Source organism: Petromyzon marinus, chromosome 24, assembly GCF_048934315.1.
Source record: "Petromyzon marinus isolate PM22_M1 ecotype Great Lakes invasive population chromosome 24, UKy_Petmar_22M1.pri1.0, whole genome shotgun sequence".
Classification (NCBI taxonomy): Eukaryota; Metazoa; Chordata; class Hyperoartia; order Petromyzontiformes; family Petromyzontidae; genus Petromyzon; species Petromyzon marinus.
The window spans coordinates 1005186-1025206 of NC_133690.1; the positions used below are offsets into that span (position 1 = coordinate 1005186).

Here is a 20021-nt window from a genome sequence, read left to right on the forward strand (position 1 = left end):
GGACGCGATGGCCGCGCTGGGGGATCGTGCTCCACTTTTTCCTCCCCTCGTCTCCTTGCTGCTGCTGCCGCTGCTCCCTCCCATCCGTTGCTGTTCCCGCTCCCCGCGCCACTATCCTCGCACGCGTGAGCTGCCCCGCTCGCTGTGGCGCTGCGGGGGAGATGTGCGTTGTCTGTACTCGAGTTTGGTGTCGTGGTGGTGTAGCCGCCGCGCCGTTGCTATGGTAACGGGCGGCGTTTACATTACTTTGGGGAGTGAGTGAGCCTGAGGGAGTGAGAGAGCCTGAGGGAGTGAGTGAGCCTGAAGGAGTGAGTGAGCGTGAGGGAGTGAGTGAGCGTGATGGAGTGAATGAGCGTGAGGGAGTGAGTGAGCCTGAGGGAGTGAGAGCGTGAGGGAGTGAGTGAGCCTGAGGGAATGAGTGAGCCTGAGTGAGTGAGAGTGCGTGAGGGAGTGAGAGAGCCTGAGGGAGTGAGTGAGCCTGAGGGAGTGAGTGAGCCTGAGGGAGTGAGTGAGCCTGAGGGAGTGAGAGAGCCTGAGGGAGTGAGTGAGCCTGAAGGAGTGAGTGAGCGTGAGGGAGTGAGTGAGCGTGATGGAGTGAGTGAGCGTGAGGGAGTGAGTGAGCCTGAGGGAGTGAGAGCGTGAGGGAGTGAGTGAGCCTGAGGGAATGAGTGAGCCTGAGTGAGTGAGCGTGCGTGAGGGAGTGAGAGAGCCTGAGGGAGTGAGCCTGAGGGAGTGAGAGAGCGTGAGGGAGTGAGTGAGCCTGAGGGAGTGAGTGAGCGTGAGGGAGTGAGTGAGCCTGAGGGAATGAGTGAGCCTGAGTGAGTGAGAGAGCCTGAGGGAGTGAGAGCGCCTGAGGGAATGAGTGAGCCTGAGGGAGTGAGAGAGCGTGAGGGAGTGAGAGAGCCTGAGGGAGTGAGAGAGCCTGAGGGAGTGAGTGGGCCTGAGGGAGTGAGTGAGCCTGAGGGAGTGAGTGGGCCTGAGGGAGTGAGTGAGCCTGAGGAAATGAGAGAGCGTGAGGGAGTGAGAGAGCGTGAGGGAGTGAGAGAGCGTGAGGGAGTGAGAGAGCGTGAGGGAGTGAGAGAGCGTGAGGGAGTGAGAGAGCGTGAGGGAGTGAGAGAGCGTGAGGGAGTGAGAGAGCCTGAGGAAGTGAGAGAGCGTGAGGGAGTGAGAGAGCCTGAGGGAGTGAGAGAGCGTGAGGGAGTGAGTGAGCCTGAGGGAGTGAGTGAGCCTGAGGGAGTGAGTGAGCGTGAGGGAGTGAGTGAGCCTGAGGTAGTGAGGGAGCGTGAGAGAGTGGGTGAGTGAGCCTGAGGGAGTGATGGAGCGTCAGAGAGTGGGTGAGTGCACCTGAGGGGAGTGAGAGAGCGAGCGTGCGTCAAGGAGTGAGAGTGAGAATGAGGTTTTGTGAAAGAATGAGTTCGCGTGAGGGAGCGTGAGTGGAGGGAGTGTGAGAGTGAGGGTGAAGTAGTGATTGAGCATCAGGCAGTGAGCGTGGGTGAGGAGGCTCGTAAAGGACCCTACTGGGCAGTTGGAGGCAGTCGCCCTCCAAACAACAGCGGAGGGCAGAGGAGCGACGCTCACAGCAACGAGCGAAACGCCGGGCGACTAAAATACAGCAGGTTGGCACAGTAGGGAGCGCAGATTATGCATCTGACAGTGATATCGGTCACTCAACCCCCAACACCTGGGTTTGTCCTGTGATCTGTCAGCGAGCCTTAGACACTCCAGGTGGCCTCAAAGTGTATCTAGCCTGGGACAAGCGATGTGGTGCGTCACCGCCACTTCGTGGCGAACGGCGATTGTTGTTGGGAGTGGGCCCGAGTAATTGAAAGGCAAGCTTATTAACAACCGTAGGAGGTTGCTAGACTTATGTGCAGCCCATAGGCTTGTAATCACAAATACGCTGTTCCGGAATCGGCGCATCCACACAACATCATGGATGCACGCCGGGTCCAATCAAGAACATCTGCATTGACAGAACAGCGAATGCAGTCCCATGTTCTTGACACCAGGACTTACCATGGAAGCTGATCTGCCTACTGACCATTGGCTTGTCATCCGTAAGATATGCCAGCCAAAATACAGTTTACCACAAAATTTGACTTCCCAATGTATTGTTGTTGAGTTTGACACTGGAGGTTAGCCAGGTCCTTGTTAAGACAATTATATATGGGTTATGTATATTTAACCTGCAGTGTAACAAAGCACACTTGGCGAGCAATCTTTTTTAGTTCTTTCATATTTAGCCAAACATAGCATTATCTTATCGATAAAGAGCAATGGAGGGGGCAGTATTTAATTTCACGGCTAATATATAGCAATAATAAACTGGGTGAATCAATATTTTACATGTTTATTAAAAAAAATTTTTTTTACTGGAATATGTGTTTAGTTTGGTGACCTGCACCGATTAGAACGGTTGGCTACGTACAGTGCGAATTAAGTTCAACATACATACATAAATATTAAATCATTTGCACCATCCTTCAATACCAAGAAAACAGTTTAGTAAAGCAGACGGAATATCGCTCGAGTGGTGAATATCGCTTTTGTAGTAATAATTATTAGAGAGGTGTATAGAGCAGTCATAGTTGTAGCAACTACTGTCTTAACCTGATGCATTTCATCATTGAGGCTGATTGGTAAAACAATGCAGATAGTAGCCATACTGCGAGAGCATGTAGACCCTGTGCTGTAGCTCATTGCTGGAGTGATCCAACCATCGCTTCCATTCAATTAGGCATAATATTGAGCATGCCACACTCCAGGCCCTTATATACACAGAGATGCGACCTGATGTTGATGGCGTTTTTATGTTCAGCATGGATGCATGCAGCAGGAGTGCCCCACTTTCCAGGCAGCCTGGATCGGCTCGCGTGTGGATTGTGGATGACCGTAGCGGGAGCGCTGGGGAGGTGAACCCAGATCCACTCTGTGCTGCGTCACTGGAGCCCGTGGAGGCGGCCGTGGAGTGCTTTACGCCTACACACCTGGTGAGAAGGTGCCCGGTCACGCGTACTTATCGCTGTCCCTTTCACGGGCTTAATAAACCACTCCAATTTAATGCTCAGCACTTATTATTCTACGTATTTATCCAGGGAGGCCCCGATGAGCCTCAATACTTTTTCAGGACATTCCTACCAAGTTTTCACAGCAGATGGCAAAGTTGCTATGTGTAATCGAAATTGGGTAATTTGTAGGAACATTTCCAGCCACGGGATGTTTTTTTTTAGGTTTTGGAAGAAACTGGAGACCCTGGAAAAAAGCTATGAAGAACAGGGGGAGAACATAAAAACTCCATTCAGAAATTCGCCTGAGTCGGGATGTGAACCCAGGTTCATTTTTCTGTGAGGCACAAACGTCACCACTGCACTGCCCTACCTCCAAGTTTTGTTGTAGTTTTGTAAAGTACCGTAATTTCCTGCATATAGCCCGCATACGCATATAACCCGCAGATGCATATACCCCACAAAAATTGCGTTTTGTGTGAAACAAATTTCAGATAGCCCGCACCTCCATATACCCCGCATGCATTCATATCTTTAACGTCGTTACCGCAGCTTAATTTCATCATATTTAAACAAAGTTTACATTTGTAATACATTCCACTATCAATTGTTAACATTAAAATCATAACGTGCACAAAGAAAACAAACTAACCGGAAACGAGTCAACTTAAAACAGTAAATAAGTAATAAAAGTAAATATCCAAAAAATAAGTAACACATAACTGGTAGATAAGTAAGAAAGCGTACTGTTATGCTTACCAGCATTTGACCTCATCATATTACAGCCACTGGACCGGTAGTTACCCCTGTACAGTTTTAGCACTGGTAGATTGCGCACTGCGCAGACAATAGCGGCACTACGGAAACGCAATTGCCTCCTGGCAACAAAGCCATTGGAAGTTTGAAACAAAGCTCATGGTCGCGACTGTATAGTGCTCAGCCGTAAGCAGCGGCCTAAGGGACTCAGCAATTATGATTCCGCGTCTGGTAGACGCTTGTTAAGGCTCTTCCCATTGTGCAATCCATAGCCTCAGCTGAAACTTTCGCACCCCCCTACAACCACTGAAAGTATTACTGTAGTTTACGGGCAAATGTAACATTGTACAAACAATTCGAATAATTAAAAACGTGATAACATGTGCAATTTTAGTGTTAGTGGTTTATGGATAGTCCTACCATGAAAACATTTAACGAGTTATGACATTTCGATTTAAAGCTTTCGTGACTGCAATGATTCATCTTCTTTGGTTCTTTCGGTAAAGTCACGTAGAATGAGAATAAAATAATAAGTTGATAAAATAAAAGAACACAATAATATTCTCACGACGTTTCGGCCACAACACAAGCGGCCTTCATCAGGTGAAGGGACGAGACTGTCTGGTAGGACAGCGCTGTGGCCGAAACGTCGTGAGAATATTATTGTGTTCTTTTATTTTATCAATTTATTATTTTATTCTCATTCTACGTGACTTTACCGAAAGAACCAAAGAAGAGTTATGACATGTTACACGTGTAAAATATTTTTGGGATAGCCCGCACCTCCATATACCCTGCAGGGTCTTGTTTTGTTTGTAAAAAGTGGTATACTCCACGGGTTATATGCGGGAAAATACGGTATTGTTGATAGCCGCCTCTCTTGTTTTAAGTGTAGTTCCTGTTGGGAAGGCCAGTCATTCCTCATATTTATTTATTTTCCACAAAAAAAATATTTAGTTTTTAAGGAATAGTTATCATTAGTTAAACAGATAAGTATATTAATTGGTTAACACTATCTTTGCAGAAAATGGTTTATACACCATGAATATAATCTTCTATAACTTATGTGCCCTAGTTCTGTGTCGTGTATGTGTGTGCGAGTCTATGTGTGTATGGAGAGCACTGGCTCAGTGGTTTACACACTGTGCTGACATCTTTGATAATCAAGTTTAATTCTTGGTCATGAGAAACAACTGTCATTGGTGTCTGTAGGTGACCATGCCCCCCCACTTAATGCAATTTTAAATCAGTGAAGTAGCAATGTGTCCGCGTCAACAATAGGGAAAACATAGTCTTTCTAATCTGATGCTGGCCCCACCTTTCTGTTGTGATGGCTTTAATAAAGAGGCACTGGCTGGCATCGCAAGCCATATGGATAAACTAGCCTCTGCCATGAGAATGTGTTAACATCTTGCCACATTTCCAGGAGATCGTGGGTTCGATCCCGACCCTGACGTCTGTATATTTTAAGTTTGCATGGTCTTCCTGTGGTTGCATCTATTTTTCTCCTGGTTCTCCGGGTTTTCCTTCCACGTTTAGAAACATGAATTTAGAGTATTTGGCTGCTAGAAATGTCCCCATGATAAGCCACTTCATTGGGCTATCATTTGTGGCCAGGTCACTTCTGAAAAAGAGCTATATAGCTCAGTGGGCCTTACCTGGTAAAATAAAAAAAATGTTAATAGAATTACTTAATTTACAAAACTGCTTCAGGGCTGCCAACAGAGAAGGTCATCTGTCCCATTTCTTTGTTGAACACCTTCAACACCACACTTCCTTTTCAACAGTGCTTCCCTGAATCGATGAAACAAAAATGACGAATATCTTCCCAATGTTTGAGGATGTGTATAGCCATGCGTTGCACATAACCTGCTCACCAATGTAGGAACGTGTATGAAAATGGAATTTCCATCATTGGCACCACATTCAGGATTGGCAATGTAGGTGTGCAACCAATGATTTTAGAAGGGGGACAATATTATAATAATTATGAAAATCCAAATGTTTTTTTTGTTGATTACACGTGTATTTTACAGCACTAGATGTAGAAATGCTGAGATACACTCGAAACATGTCCTCAGTTTGGCTCACCAAAACAAACTTTAACAGGAACTCTGCAACCAGATGCAAGAATTATCAAAGTGTTATTACAACATTTTAAATGCTTTATAATGTCTCGATGCTCAAAGAGCCAAGTGTTAAAAAGCACTCAGATTTATGTTGCTCCCTTGGCGAAGTACGCAGGGAGCAGCCTTAAAAGCCCTAACGCAATGTGCTGTACATCAGCCAATGAGAGCATGTTGTTATATCTCTTACCTCATCCTACCGCAGCCCCTCCGCATCAATTATTCAGCATGGTGTGGGTTATTGTCCTAGTAATTTAGAAGGGTGTCCTCTATATCCGGACACTCCCTGACCCGGTAATTGTAGGCATGACCTCAGGGATTTATGGAAACGGTGTGATGTTGAAGAATTGCCTGGAGGTTCAGCGCCCTTACTCTCAACCCCCCAGTGCATTGGTTCAACCCCTGCATCAGTCCTCTATGTAAAAGCAGCTGCTATGGGACAATCTGCAGCCCTGTTGTCTCTATAGAGGTGCCCCCCTGCACCCTCCTCCAGAAGTCATGATTCAGCTTCATGATTTGAGTCACGAATTTATTATTTTTATCGTGTAAATTTTACCATGTCGATTGTGTTCACGTTTTTCTCTCTTTTTAGAGTGTTGCATGCTTCATTGGCATAAATGTGTAGTGACTGTACTTGTTACTGTATGGTACTGGGCTTGCGAAGTCACGGCCGGTAACGTCATTACGGGCAGCCCGGGTTATGGGCTGCACTGCCAAATCTAGCGGTGGTTGGGTGAGCGCTGGTTAGCGCGGAGGCACCGCGAGCAGTGTGTGGTGCCAGCTCCCAGTGAGGGAGCGAGAGGGAGTATCAGCCAGCCAGGGTTACTCTGGGGCATGACACTCTGGCTCACCTGTTGTCATGTGACCGGACGATACTGGAGGGGGGCCACCAGTGGACGGGGGCCGAGGGGCGGTCACGTGGTTCCGAGGGGCTCTCGGGAACATTCGAGAAGGAGCTCGAGAAGCCAGGAAGGTGGGCGGGGCTGAGGGCGGAGCCAGCCCCAGCCCGGGAGCATATAATGAGAGCTTTGTGAGGAGCTCGGGGTTCTTCAAGTGTTGGTGTTGGAAGATCCACGTCGGGGAGAAGAAGCCTCTAGCCACGTGGTCCGGGACCCAGTTTGTGGTCCGAACCGGGATAGTGAACCGTGTCTAGTTCTGCCGTAGCGTGGTTAGATGAGCATTCGAGACCCGAGCGTAGTTCGTGTTACTTTACGTGTTGGTGTTAATAAATAGTGTTGCTCAGTTGGACTCACTATAACTGGTGTCGGAAGTGGCCAACTTGCTAGGCTATCGCTAGCGGTAGACGAGATATGTCTACACGTCGCAGAGTTTGTGTGCGGGCGTCGGATGACGAATACGACGAGGAGCTAATTCCACCCACGGCCGCCGAGGACGGAGCGGAGACGCTGACCGCAGTGCAGGGCGCAGCCGGGGCGCGGTGCGCCACGCCTTCTGTTGAGCTCGTCAGGGACGCGCATGGCCGTCTCGCTGACCTCCAAGCGGCGTCCTCCATCCTCGTCGAGATGCGGTCCTTTCCCTTGACGGTGAAGGAAGGAGCAGCGGAGCTGTTTGAACGAGGCGACTTGGCCGCCATTTTCCGCAGGGCGGGAACATCATTGCCGCTGCCCGCACTCGCGGGTGCCATTTTGCCGCCGATAGGGAGCGCGGAGCCCGCCAAGCTTGAAGCGGAGACGTCCTCGTCATTTGACGTCCAGTCGCTCCGCCGTTGGCTGCCTTTCATTAAATAATTTGTTGCCTCCAGCGGAGATTGGGTGGTCGACTTGGCGGGGTGGTCGGAGGCGGACGCGTTGAAGGCGCTTTCCGCCGCCCTTGATGACGATGCATTAGCAGCGTTCCTCGTAATCCCGCCGTCCGAGAGGTCCACCCTCATGCAGGCGTTTGACCAGATGGCCGCCACTTTAGAGCCTCCGCTGAACACCCACCAAAAGTTTGCGGTGAGGCGGAGAGGTGATGCTGAATCGGCCCTCGCATACAGGAGTGCGCTTTTGGCGCTGGTGAAGGCCGTGCATCCGTGCATGGGTCACGATGGCCATAACGCGCTTGTCTTTGAGAAGATGTTGGAGCTCGCCAAGGATCTCCGCATGGTGCTTCCCGCCGACGGCGGGGACGTGTCTTCGCTCAAGATTGCCATGTGTATCCAGGCACAGCAGACCCTACAGCGTAACAGGGTGTTGGTGGCGTGTTCTGCGTCTTCCGCGGAGCCCGAGGGTCACACGGTCGGAGAGGCCGTGTCCTCGTGCTCGCTGCATCAGCGGGGCACCGATCGATGAGGTGACGGTGATCGGCGGTGGGACGACCGGCGGTCTGCTTCGTCCCGTTCCAGCGCCGGACGGGTCACTTGCTACAACTGTGGCCTGCCGGAGCACATCCAGTCGGGCTGCCGGGTTCTTCGACGGCGGCCCTTGGGACGTCCGCCTTCCTACGACTTCATACCCCATAAGGCGAGTCGCGGCTTATGGGGTATTCATCAGGGGGGTCCAGTGTGCGACGGGGTCGCGCGCGTGTTCGGGGGGAGTTGGGCTGTGTTCGCGATGCGCGGCTGCTCCGACCTGAGCAGTGGTCGGAGCTGGCGAGTCGCGTGGTCGCGGCGACTGCGGGGTCGTTGGCCGTGCTCGGGTTTGTTGAGGGGGTCGAGGTGCGCATGCTTGTGGATACCGGCGCGTCCTCGACTATCATTTCCGAGTTAATTTATAACATTTTGCCGCCTCAGTGTCGCGTTTTGGAGCCGGTGGATACTCCATGTTTCGCCACTAATGGCGGTTCATTGGGGATCATAGGACGGATCTCTATTGCGTTGCGCATCGCCGATGTCCAATTGTCGGGCCATGTGTTGGTTTCCACGGCCCTGGCTGTCTCGTGCCTATTGGGGACTGACTTTCTCGGGAAGATGCCCCTGAAAATTCGGATCAATCAGGGATGTCTGGAATTGCCGTCGAGACGGCGTTTGGCTTTTCTTCCGTCCCTGACTCGCATGAATGTCGCTAATGCCACTGTGCAGGCACTTGCGTGCCGCACTGTAAGGATCCCCACCGGCGCGCAAATGCTAGTGCCTCTGCGTCTGTGAAAACCGCTCGATGCGCGCGCCGTGAGTGAGTGAGGGCATTGTGCTTGGGCCCTCGTATAAACTTAGTCGGCGGATGTCGCTGGTTGCGGTGCAGACGCTGGTCTCCCAGGACCAGCCGCTGTTTATACAGGTTCTTAACGCCGGGTCCGATACTACGATCATTCAGGAGGGGTCTGTGATCGCGCATGCGTCCCTGGCGTGTCCGAAGGCAGACGTTGTGGGAAACGTCGGGGTCGGCGTTCGATCTCATGGACCTCCGGTGGTTGATGAGGCATGGATCGACAAACTATGTTTGGAATGCGGCGATTTGTCCGCGGGCCAAATGCGGAAGCTAAGGGTGCTCCTGCGGGAATTTTCCGACATTTTTAGCAAGTTAAAATTTTATATCGGTCAGACGTAGTTATTGAGCCACCATATTGACACGGGTAATGTCGCCTCCATTCGCCAGATTCCTTATAGCCTGAGTCCGGCTGAGAAGGACCATGTTCGTGCGGCGGTGGATAAAATGTTGGCTGCAGATATAATTTCGCCGTCCAGCAGACGGCAGTCTGCGGTTTTGTGTCGATTTTACAAAACTTAATCAAGTTTCCGCCGCGAATGCCTACCCCCTGCCTCACATGGACTATTCTTTAGACGCTCTGGCAGGCGCGCGATATTTTTCAACCTTTGACCTTTTGTCGGGTTTTTGGCAGTTGCCGCTTGATGAGGCCTCGAGGCCCAAGACGGCTTGTTGGACACCCCAAGGGCTGTTCAAGTTTAACCGACTTCCAATGGGGCTCCATTCCGCGCCTACCACTTTTCAAAGACTGATGGAATTGGTTTTGGCGGGCCTCCATTGGGATTCGTGCCTAATCTACTTAGATGACATCATCGTTTTCGGCTGCACGTTTGATGAGCATTTGGATCGCCTGCGGGCTGTTTTTGTTAAGATGCGCGCGGCCGACTTGAAGTTCAAGCCCCAAAAATGTCATCTGCTCCAAAAATCTGTTCATTACTTGGGCCACATAGTCAGCGAATCGGGTATCGCGACGGACCCCAGGAAAACTGCTTGCGTTCGGACGTGGCCGACCCCCACCTCGGCTACCGAGGTGCGCAGTTTTATCCATTGCTAAACCTCTCCACGCCCTGACGGCCAAGGGCCAGAAATTTCATTGGGGAGAGGTGGAGGAGGCTATGTTCCGCTCCATTCGCGATGGGCTTGTTAACGCCCCTCCCCTGCGTTATGCCGACTTTTCGCTGCCGTTCATTTTGGACATGGATGCCAGTAATACTGGCATTGGTGCCGTGTTATCTCAGATCGTTAATGGCGTGGAGCACGTGGTTTGCGGATGGCAGCAGGGTGCTGTCCCCGGCGGAGCAGCGGTACTGCGTTACGCGTCGGGAACTGTTGGCCATTGTCGTGTTTGTGCAGCAGTATCGACCGTATTTGTATGGGCGGCACTTCGATGTGCACTCGGACCACGTGGTGCTCCAGTACGCGTTGCGTGTGGACCAGCCCTCGGGTCAATTATTGCGCTGGCTTGATATCCTGCAGGATTTTTCTTTCAATGTCACATATCGTAAGGGTTCTCTTCATTCGAATGCTGATGCCCTCTCGCGATTGCCAGCGTGGGTCGTTGTCGACCGTGCGGCTGGACCTCCCCCTCCCCTCTTGTTGCGTCTGCCACGAACACCATGGAGGGGATGGGCAACATCCCCGTTGCGCGTGATGCTACCTTGGGTCTGGATTTTGAGGTATGGGGACGTCGACAAGTGGAGGATTCGTCCCTCCTTAAGCTGCGCCGGCGTGTCAAGGTGACCGCCGACGGTGAAACACCTCGGGATGTAAACTCGTTTGTGCTGCAGGGAGGATTGCTTACAGTGAGGGAAAAAAAGTATTTGATCCCCTGCTGATTTTGTACATGTGCTCACTGACAAAGAAATGATCAGTCTATAATTTTAATGGTAGGTTTATTTGAACATTGAGAGACAGAATAACAACAAAAAAATCCAGAAAAACGCATGTCAAAAATGTTATAAATTGATTTGCATTTTAATGAGGGAAATAAGTATTTGGCCCCCTCTCAATCAGAAAGATTTCTGGCTCCCAGGTGTCTTTTATACAGGTAACGAGCTGAGATTAGGAGCACACTCTTAAAGGGAGTGCTCCTAATCTCAGCTTGTTACCTGTATTAAAGACACCTGTCCAAAGAAGCAATCAATCAATCAGATTCCAAACTCTCCACCATGGCCAAGACCAAAGAGCTCTCCAAGGGACAAGATTGTAGGCCTACACAAGGCTGTAATGGGCTACAAGACCATTGCCAAGCAGCTTGGTGAGAAGGTGACAACAATTGGTGCGATTATTCGCAAATGGAAGAAACATAAAAGAACTGTCAATCTCCCTCGGCCTGGGGCTCCATGCAAGATCTCACCTCGTGGAGTTGCAATGATCATGAGAACGGTGAGGAATCAGCCCAGAACTACACCAAGAAAACAATTGGTAACACACTACGCCATGAAGGACTGAAATCCTGCAGCGCCCGCAAGGTGCCCCTGCTCAAGAAAGCACATATATATGCCCGTATGAAGTTTGCCAATGAATATCTGAATGATTCAGAGGACAACTGGGTGAAAGTGTTGTGATCAGATGAGACCAAAATGGAGCTCTTTGGCATCAACTCAACTCGCCGTGTTTGGAGGAGGAGGAATGCTGCCTATGACCCCAAGAACACCACCCCCACCATCAAACATGGAGGTGGAAACATTATGCTTTGGGGGTGTTTTTTTGCTAAGGGGACAGGACAACTTCACCGCATCAAAGGGACGATGGACGGGGCCATGTACCGTCAAATCTTGGGTGAGAACCTCCTTCCCTCAGCCAGGGCATTGAAAATGGGTCGTGGATGGGTATTCCAGCTTGACAATGACCCAAAACACACGACCAAGGCAACAAAGGAGTGGCTCAAGAACAAGCACATTAAGGTCCTGGAGTGGCCTAGCCAGTCTCCAGACCTTAATCCCATATAAAATCTGTGGAGGGAGCTGAAGGTTCGAGTTGCCAAATGACTTGGAGAAGATCTGCAAAGAGGAGTGGGACAAAATCCCTCCTGAGATGCGTGCAAAATTGGTGGCCAACTACAAGAAACGTCTTACGTCTGTGATTGCCAACAAGGGTTTTGCCACCAAGTACTAAGTCATGTTTTGCAGAGAGGTCAAATACTTATTTCCCTCATTAAAATGCAAATTAATTTATAACATTTTTGACATGCGTTTTTCTGGATTTTTTTATTGTTATTCTGTCTCTCACTGTTCAAATAAACCTACCATTAAAATTAAAGACTGATCAATTCTTTGTCAGTGGGCAAACGTATAAAATCAGCAGGGGATCAAATACTTATTTCCCTCACTGTATGTATTGGGATGGAGGATTGCGCCGTTATGCTATTGTTGTCCCTACCCCCCTGCGGGGCGAGGTCGTGTGGGCTGTACACAAACGGCTGTTGCACCTTGGAGTGCAGAATACGCTGGCCGCGCTTACATTTTATTTTTATTGGCCGGCCATGGCCTCCGACGTTGAGGATCTTTTGAAAGGCTGCGTGCAATGTGCCTGGCGCAAGCCGCCTGCGAGATCCTGTTTTCCTCCGCTGCAATCCATCCAGGTGTTACGGGTGAATGAGATTGTTGCCCTCGATATTCTTGGGCCGTTTCCCGTTTTGACCCGTGGCAACAAATACTTACTCGTGGGTGTCGAGTATTTCTCGCGCTGGCCTATGGCCTGGCCGCTCCCAAATCAGTCGGCTGTTGCTATCACCGAGGCGTTCCTGAATGGCATGGATAAAGGGGCTTCTGTGCGCCTCTTAACGGATCAGGGAAAAAAAATGTATTCCACGCGGCTGCGCGAGGTTTGCGACCTGCTGGGTACAAAGAAGGTACGCACGTCACCGTACCACCCGCAAACAGATGGCATGGTCGAGCGCTTACACCGGACTCTGGTCAGCGAGTCACAGGTCGAATGGGATTTGCATATCCCTGTGGTTCTTGCCAATTATAGGATGACTTCGCACACGTCCACCGGCTACTGTCCCTTCTTTTTGATGTATAGTAGAGAGTATGACCCTCCCATCAATGTCCAGTTGCAGGCCACGCCCGCCCCGAAAGTGTCCAAAATTTCCGGTGCTATTTGATTCACGATGGGTAAACTTTCTGAGCCGCGGGAAGCCGCCAGTGTTAAATCTCGGGCCAGACAGCTGGCCACCGAGCGGCTCAAAGGTGGCCGCGTTTCCCTGTGCGATTGTTCGCCGGGTGATAGGGCCTGGTTGCATTGTCCGCAGGTGCCTGTGGGCACGTCACCTAAATTCTTGCAACCTTGGAGAGGGCCAGTTGATGTTGTTCGGGTCGTGAGGCCCCAATGTGTCCAGGTTCGGTTTGATAAGCGGAGCTGGTTTGTGCATCCCTCTCGCTTGAAACCGTTCATCTCCATATCGCAGGGGCCAGGTTTCGGGTGTGCCCGACGAGCTGGGGCGTGTGCCTGCCGACGCGGGTCCTCAGGATAGTGTCTCTGTTCCGCCCCCAGGCGCCGCGCGACTGATGCCTCGCACGAGGCCGCTCGTGTCGGCCTCGTGTGCTCGGAAGGCTAAGGATCCGACAACCCGGCCTACTGCTCTGCGTGATGAGCTGGCTTCGTCGGGTCGATTTCTTGCTCCCCCCGGCCCTCCCAAGGCGGTCGAGCCCAACCCGTCTGGAGGACCGGCATCACGGACTCGTTAAAAGACTCGATTTGCGTGATCCCGCGCATTGCACACTCCCACACCGTCATGCGCTGTCGCGCTCGCGTGAGTCGTGGCCAGTATTTGGCTGATCCTGCTCACCATCGAGCTCACGAGCGTTGTTACACATTGTGGGTGGGAGATGTTGATTGTGGGGATTTCGTGTGCCACGGTTGTCGGTTCGACCGTTTGTTAATGTGTTTTGTTGTTATGTGTATATATTGTACAGTTGGGTTGGGTTATTTATTATTTCCTTGTTATGTTGTTGGAGCACACTTGTTGGTTGTTCTGTTAGTTACGTCGATTGCTTGCTTTGGGGGGAGTTAGCAGCCGGGACGGCTGGAAGCTATGTAGGGTGGGGTGATGTAGTGACTCTACTTGTCACTCTATGGTGCCGGGCTTGCGAAGTCACGGCCCGTAACGTTGTCATTACGGGCAGCCCGGGTTATGGGCTGCAGTACCAAATCTAGCGGTGGTTGGGTGAGCGCTGATTAGTGCGGAGGCACCGCGAGCAGTGTGCGGTGTCGGCTTCCAGTGAAGGAGCGAGAGGGAGCGTCAGCCAGCCAGGGTTAGTCTGAGGCATGACACGCTGGCTCACCTGTTGTCACGTGACCGGACGATACTGGAGGGGGGCCACCGGTGGACGGTGGCCGAGGGGCGGTCACGTGGTTCTGAGGGGCTCTCGGGAACATTGTAGAAGGAGCTCGAGAACCTGGAAGGTGGGCGGGGCTGAGGGCTGTTGGATATGCGCCTTTTTCCAAAATTAATATCAACAAGAAATTTGCCGATACATATATTTTTTTGGAGAAATACTGAATGAAAACACACAAGCGCACAAAAAAAACTGCAAAACACCAGGTGTTAATAAGTAATGAGAACTGAAGGAGGGCCAGGATTGCGGAATTATCACAACCTTGCTCGAGGGAGAGATAAGGCCTAATGAATGACACACACGTCACCCGTGCAGGCAGAGACTGAGAGAGACAGCGAGAGTTTGCGTTAGCCACAGACATAGTTAAGTCAAAAAGCTCAACCATTTATCCTGCATTGCTTTTAAAGTAACGTTAAAGTTCGAAATTCAACAACAGGAGTAGGCTAAAATTATCGATCCTCGCGGTCGCTCCAATTGGAGATCAGGTTACGAGCTACATCAATGAACCATTGCCCATTTGCTAATCCAATACTGAATGTTAATTCATCTTTAATAAGTTTCTGTACAACCTGACCGAAGCGTATGACAAACACAGAATTTTTACTAAAGTAAAAATGAATTATCTAACCTCAGGACATAAGGAATAATAGGGCAGTGTTGACTCAAGGGCAATGGAAGAGAAGCAGAGGCGCCTTTGTCTAAATCGTAGCATGAGAGAGAGGACAGACGCCAAGCAATTATTTCAGCACCTGCATTCACAAGGCTGGGAAAACGTAGATAACGATCCCCCACCGCAGCTAGGATAACACACCGCACGGGCAAGCCGAGAGGAGGGAGCAGAGAGAGAGATGCCTTGGAATTCCTTGCTAACGAAGGTGTGAAGCAAAACTCAGTCGAACAGGTTTTGAGTTAAAGAAATCGCAATACATTCATACATAACATTAATGTTAACGCTATTCACCGTAAACTCTATTACGCTTACACAAACACTCTAACTGAGATATAAACTAAGGGACCTTACATTAAAACACTCTAATTGAGATCTAAACTTGGGGACCTTACATAAACACTAATACATACTCAATAAATGTCAAAGCGAGAATAATTGTATTATACTGATCGATAATACGAAGTTAGACAACGAAGCCGAATTGACACTAGCATAACTGCATACGATTAATTGCATTATCCCGATTGATAACCGACCCTCGTCAACGAGGCGGGGTCTGATTATCATAAAGGCTGTCATTAACATAACCACACCCACTCGCATAAATTAATACGATTACCCCTCGAATTAGCATAATTTATATGCATAATTACACAAAACAATTTCAGGGTGAAGCCAGCCCCAGCCCGGGAGCATATAGTGAGTGCTCTGTGAGGAGCTCGGGGTTCTTCAAGTGTTGGTGTTGGAAGATTCACGTCGGGGAGAAGAAGCCTCTAGCCACGCGGTCCGGGACCCAGCTTGTGGTCCGAACCAGGATAGCGAACCATGTCTAGTTCTGCCATAGCGTGGTTAGATGAGCATTCGAGACCCGAGCGTAGTTCGTGGTACTTTACGTGTTGGTGTTAATAAATAGTGTTGCTCCCGAGATAACGTCTGCGACTTAGTTGGACTCACTACAATTGTAACATGAGCACATAATTTGTATGTAATTTCCATAATTTGTTTATTATCACATCCACAATTCAAAGCATATACCGTGAGCGTATTAATCAATTTAACTTTTTTAGCCAACATATCATTGCATTCCTAGCATCGATGACCTTGCCCACAACACTAATAACTGCACACGTAAAAGCAACATGCAAGTCTAACATACTCAATGAAGCTTATCCCATTGCCACACTTCATGGTCTCTGAATATAACGATCCACCTAGCTTTTATACCAAAACCGATCTCATCACTCTAGCTCAGCAGTGGCTGTCCTCTCAGGTATGTTCCATCCTTTAGCTGCCACTCCATCGTTAGTCTCGGCAGTTGGCCATCATCCCATATAGCGACTCGTCCTGCCCAAGTAAATGTACGTGCATCCCTCAGTATATGGAACAGATACATTCCTGAAAAGATTTATGTTATTTGTTTACGCGTGTAAGAAACATTCAGCCTTAAGCTGATTTCCAAGAATGACCATGGGTGACCTTTGTGAAAAAAAGATAATTTACACCAGATAAGTAATATTTACAAATACTTTTTTTAAAACACGCTTTAATGAAATTTACCATACGAGTAATGGCAGAACTCCACGACTCCAGGAAGTGGCCCCGAAGCTTGCCATAACGTAAGGGACCATGGCGATTTACAGCCAACATGAGTTGAGCGTGGACAATTAGACCCAAGCCGAAACATAAAAAAAATATTTTGATTTAAAGTTTCGTGACTGCAGGGATTCATATTCTTGGTTCTTTCGGTAAAGTCACGTAGAAGGGAAACAAATAATAAAAATATAAAACAGATTGTTTAAAAATATATCTTTTTTTATGATAAAATATAGTATTGTCATCAGTATAACATACGTATACCAAGTTTTCAGTCGATACGACATTGGGAAGTGGGCTAAAATTGAGTTACAAGATTTGAGGATTCTAGATTTAAAGCTTTCGTGACTGCAAGGATCCATACTCTTTGGTTCTATTCGGTAGTCACGTAGGTAAAAAATAATACAACAAAAATCACGACGTTTTGGCCACAATACAAGCGTCCTTCATCAGGTGAAGGGATCAGGCTGTCTCGAGGACAGCGCTGGAGTGAAACACACGAGGCAATTCAGATCTACAAACACAGACACAATTTCAACCGAGAAGATGGTTTCAAATTAAGCAACCATTGGAAAGATGTTCTAAATCGAACCAAACATTAAACTAATTTTCAATGGTACAGTATATTTTTCAAGTAGTGGTACCCCAAGCTTTCGCAGCTCTTAAATTCCCTTTTCACACCATCAATAGGTAAACTCCCCCCCCCCCCCGCGCCAACCGGCATGTGCACCCGCATGTATACCACCTCTATGCTAAGTCGCCCAATCAAATGCTAATTTTTATGCTAATTCCTTTGTCAAGGCACCTTGTTTCCTCGCACACAGCTTAAAGGTCGTGGTCTGAGCGTGGCTGTGTTTCACTCCAACGCTGTCCTCGAGACAGCCTGATCCCTTCACCTGATGAAGGCCGCTTGTGTTGTGGCCGAAACGTCGTGATTTTTGTTGTATTATTCTTTACCTATGTGACTTTACCGAATAGAACCAAAGAGTAAAGATTTGAGGATACGACAACAGACAACTGAGGTTACAACAGACAGAGTAAGTTAAATAAAAGCGTGTAATAATACATCATAACATTGCAGACACTGAGTAGCACACACATTTGAGGAAAACAACATTCATTGCATGCACCATTCAAGTAACACTGGCAAATAACACAGAAATATAACATCAAATTGCATGGGGTACGCTAACCACACGTGCAAGAAAAGGGATATCGTAAAATTAATGAAGGAGTTTAATAAGGCCAGGGAAGGGAGGGATTGTTGTCCATCAAGTGAAATTCCATACAGTGAGGGAAAAAAGTATTTGATCCCCTGCTGATTTTGTACGTTTGCCCACTGACAAAGAAATGATCAGTCTATAATTTTAATGGTAGGTTTATTTGAACAGTGAGAGACAGAATAACAACAAAAAAATCCAGAAAAACGCATGTCAAAAATGTTATAAATTGATTTGCATTTTAATGAGGGAAATAAGTATTTGACCCCCTCTCAATCAGAAAGATTTCTGGCTCCCAGGTGTCTTTTATACAGGTAACGAGCTGAGATTAGAAGCACACTCTTAAAGGGAGTGCTCCTAATCTCACCTTGTTACCTGTATAAAAGACACCTGTCCACAGAATCGATCAATCAATCAGATTCCAAACTCTCCACCATGGCCAAGACCAAAGAGCTCTCCAAGAATGTCAGGGACAAGATTGTAGACCTACACAAGGCTGGAATGGGCTACAAGACCATTGCCAAGCAGCTTGGTGAGAAGGTGACAACAGTTGATGCGATTATTCGCAAATGGAAGAAACATAAAAGAATTGTCAATCTCCCTCGGCCTGGGGCTCCATGCAAGATCTCACCTCGTGGAGTTGCAATGATCATGAGAACGGTGAGGAATCAGCCCGTAACTTCACGGGAGGATCTTGTTAATGATCTCAAGGCAGCTGGGACCATAGTCAACAAGAAACAATTGGCAACACACTACGCCGTGAAGGACTGAAATCCTGCAGCGCCCGTAAGGTCCCCCTGCTCAAGAAAGCACATATACATGCCCGTCTGAAGTTTGCCAATGAACATCTGAATGAATGGGTGAAAGTGTTGTGGTCAGATGAGACCAAAATGGAGCTCTTTGGCATCAACTCAACTCGCCGTGTTTGGAGGAGGAGGAATGCTGCCTATGACCCCAAGAACACCATCCCCACCGTCAAACATGGAGGTGGAAACATTATGCTTTGGGGGTGTTTTTCTGCTAAGGGGACAGGCAACTCCACCGCATCAAAGGGATGATGGGCGGGACCATGTACCGTCAAATCTTGGGTGAGAACCTCCTTCCCTCAGCCAGGGCATTGAAAATGGGTCGTGGATGGGTATTCCAGCATGACAATGACCCAAAACACACGGCCAAGGCGACAAAGGAGTGGCACAAGAAGAAGCACATTAAGGTCCTGGAGTGGCCTAGCCAGTCTCCAGACCTTGATCCCATAAAAAAAATCTGTGGAGGGAGCTTAAGGCTCGAGTTGCCAAATGTCATCCTCGACACCTTAATGACTTGGAGAAGATCTGCAAAGAGGAGTGGGACAAAATCCCTCCTGAGATATGTGCAAACCTGGTGGCCAACTACAAGAAACGTCTGACCTCTGTGATTGCCAACAAGGGTTTTGCCACCATGTACTAAGTTATGTTTTGCAGAGGGGTCAAATGCTTATTTCCCTCATTAAAATGCAAATCAATTTATAAAATTTTTGACTTGCGTTTTTCTGGATTGTGTTGTTGTTATTCTGTCTCTCAGCTCTTTGGTCTTGGCCATGGTGGAGAGTTTGGAATCTGATTGATTGATTGCTTCTGTGGACAGGTGCCTTTTATACAGGTAACAAGCTGAGATTAGGAGCACTCCCTTTAAGAGTGTGCTCCTAATATCAGCTCGTTACCTGTATAACAGACAGCTGGGAGCCAGAAATCTTTCTGATTGAGAGGGGGCCAAATACTTATTTCCCTCATTAAAATGCAAATCAATTTATAACATTTTTGACATGCGTTTTTCTGGATTTTTTGTTGTTATTCTGTATCTCACTGTTCAAATAAACCTACCATTAAAATTATAGACTGATCATTTATTTGTCAGTGGGCAAACGTACAAAATCAGCAGGCGATCAAATACTTTTTTCCCTCACTGTATATTGAACCCTATTTTCCCATTGACTTCCATTATATTATTGGAGTTGCTTACCTACTGAAAATAAATTAGCCCCCAAGATGTAATACAATCACACTTAAGAATGCAGCAAACATTTTTTCAGCACATAGAGATTTTTTTTTCAGAATCATAATCTTCATACTGGAGGAAGCTGATGAGCTGTAAAGCTCTTTTTTCACAGATATCTAGTCAGGGCAGGTC

General features: G+C 48.4%; 1 protein-coding gene across 5 annotated transcripts in view; it reads left to right on the plus strand.

The window, feature by feature from the left end:
* The window catches only part of LOC116945465 (uncharacterized), a 68543-nt gene that overhangs the window by 1362 nt on the left and 47160 nt on the right, over positions 1–20021 (plus strand). For 2 of the 5 annotated variants that reach the window (XM_076069285.1, XM_032959777.2), the window contains exon 2: positions 2819–2990. In XM_076069285.1, the coding sequence (XP_075925400.1) occupies positions 2820–2990 (171 nt within the window). In that variant the 5' untranslated portion in view covers position 2819. The other 3 variants (XM_032959778.2, XM_032959780.2, XM_032959779.2) reach the window with 3 other exon arrangements.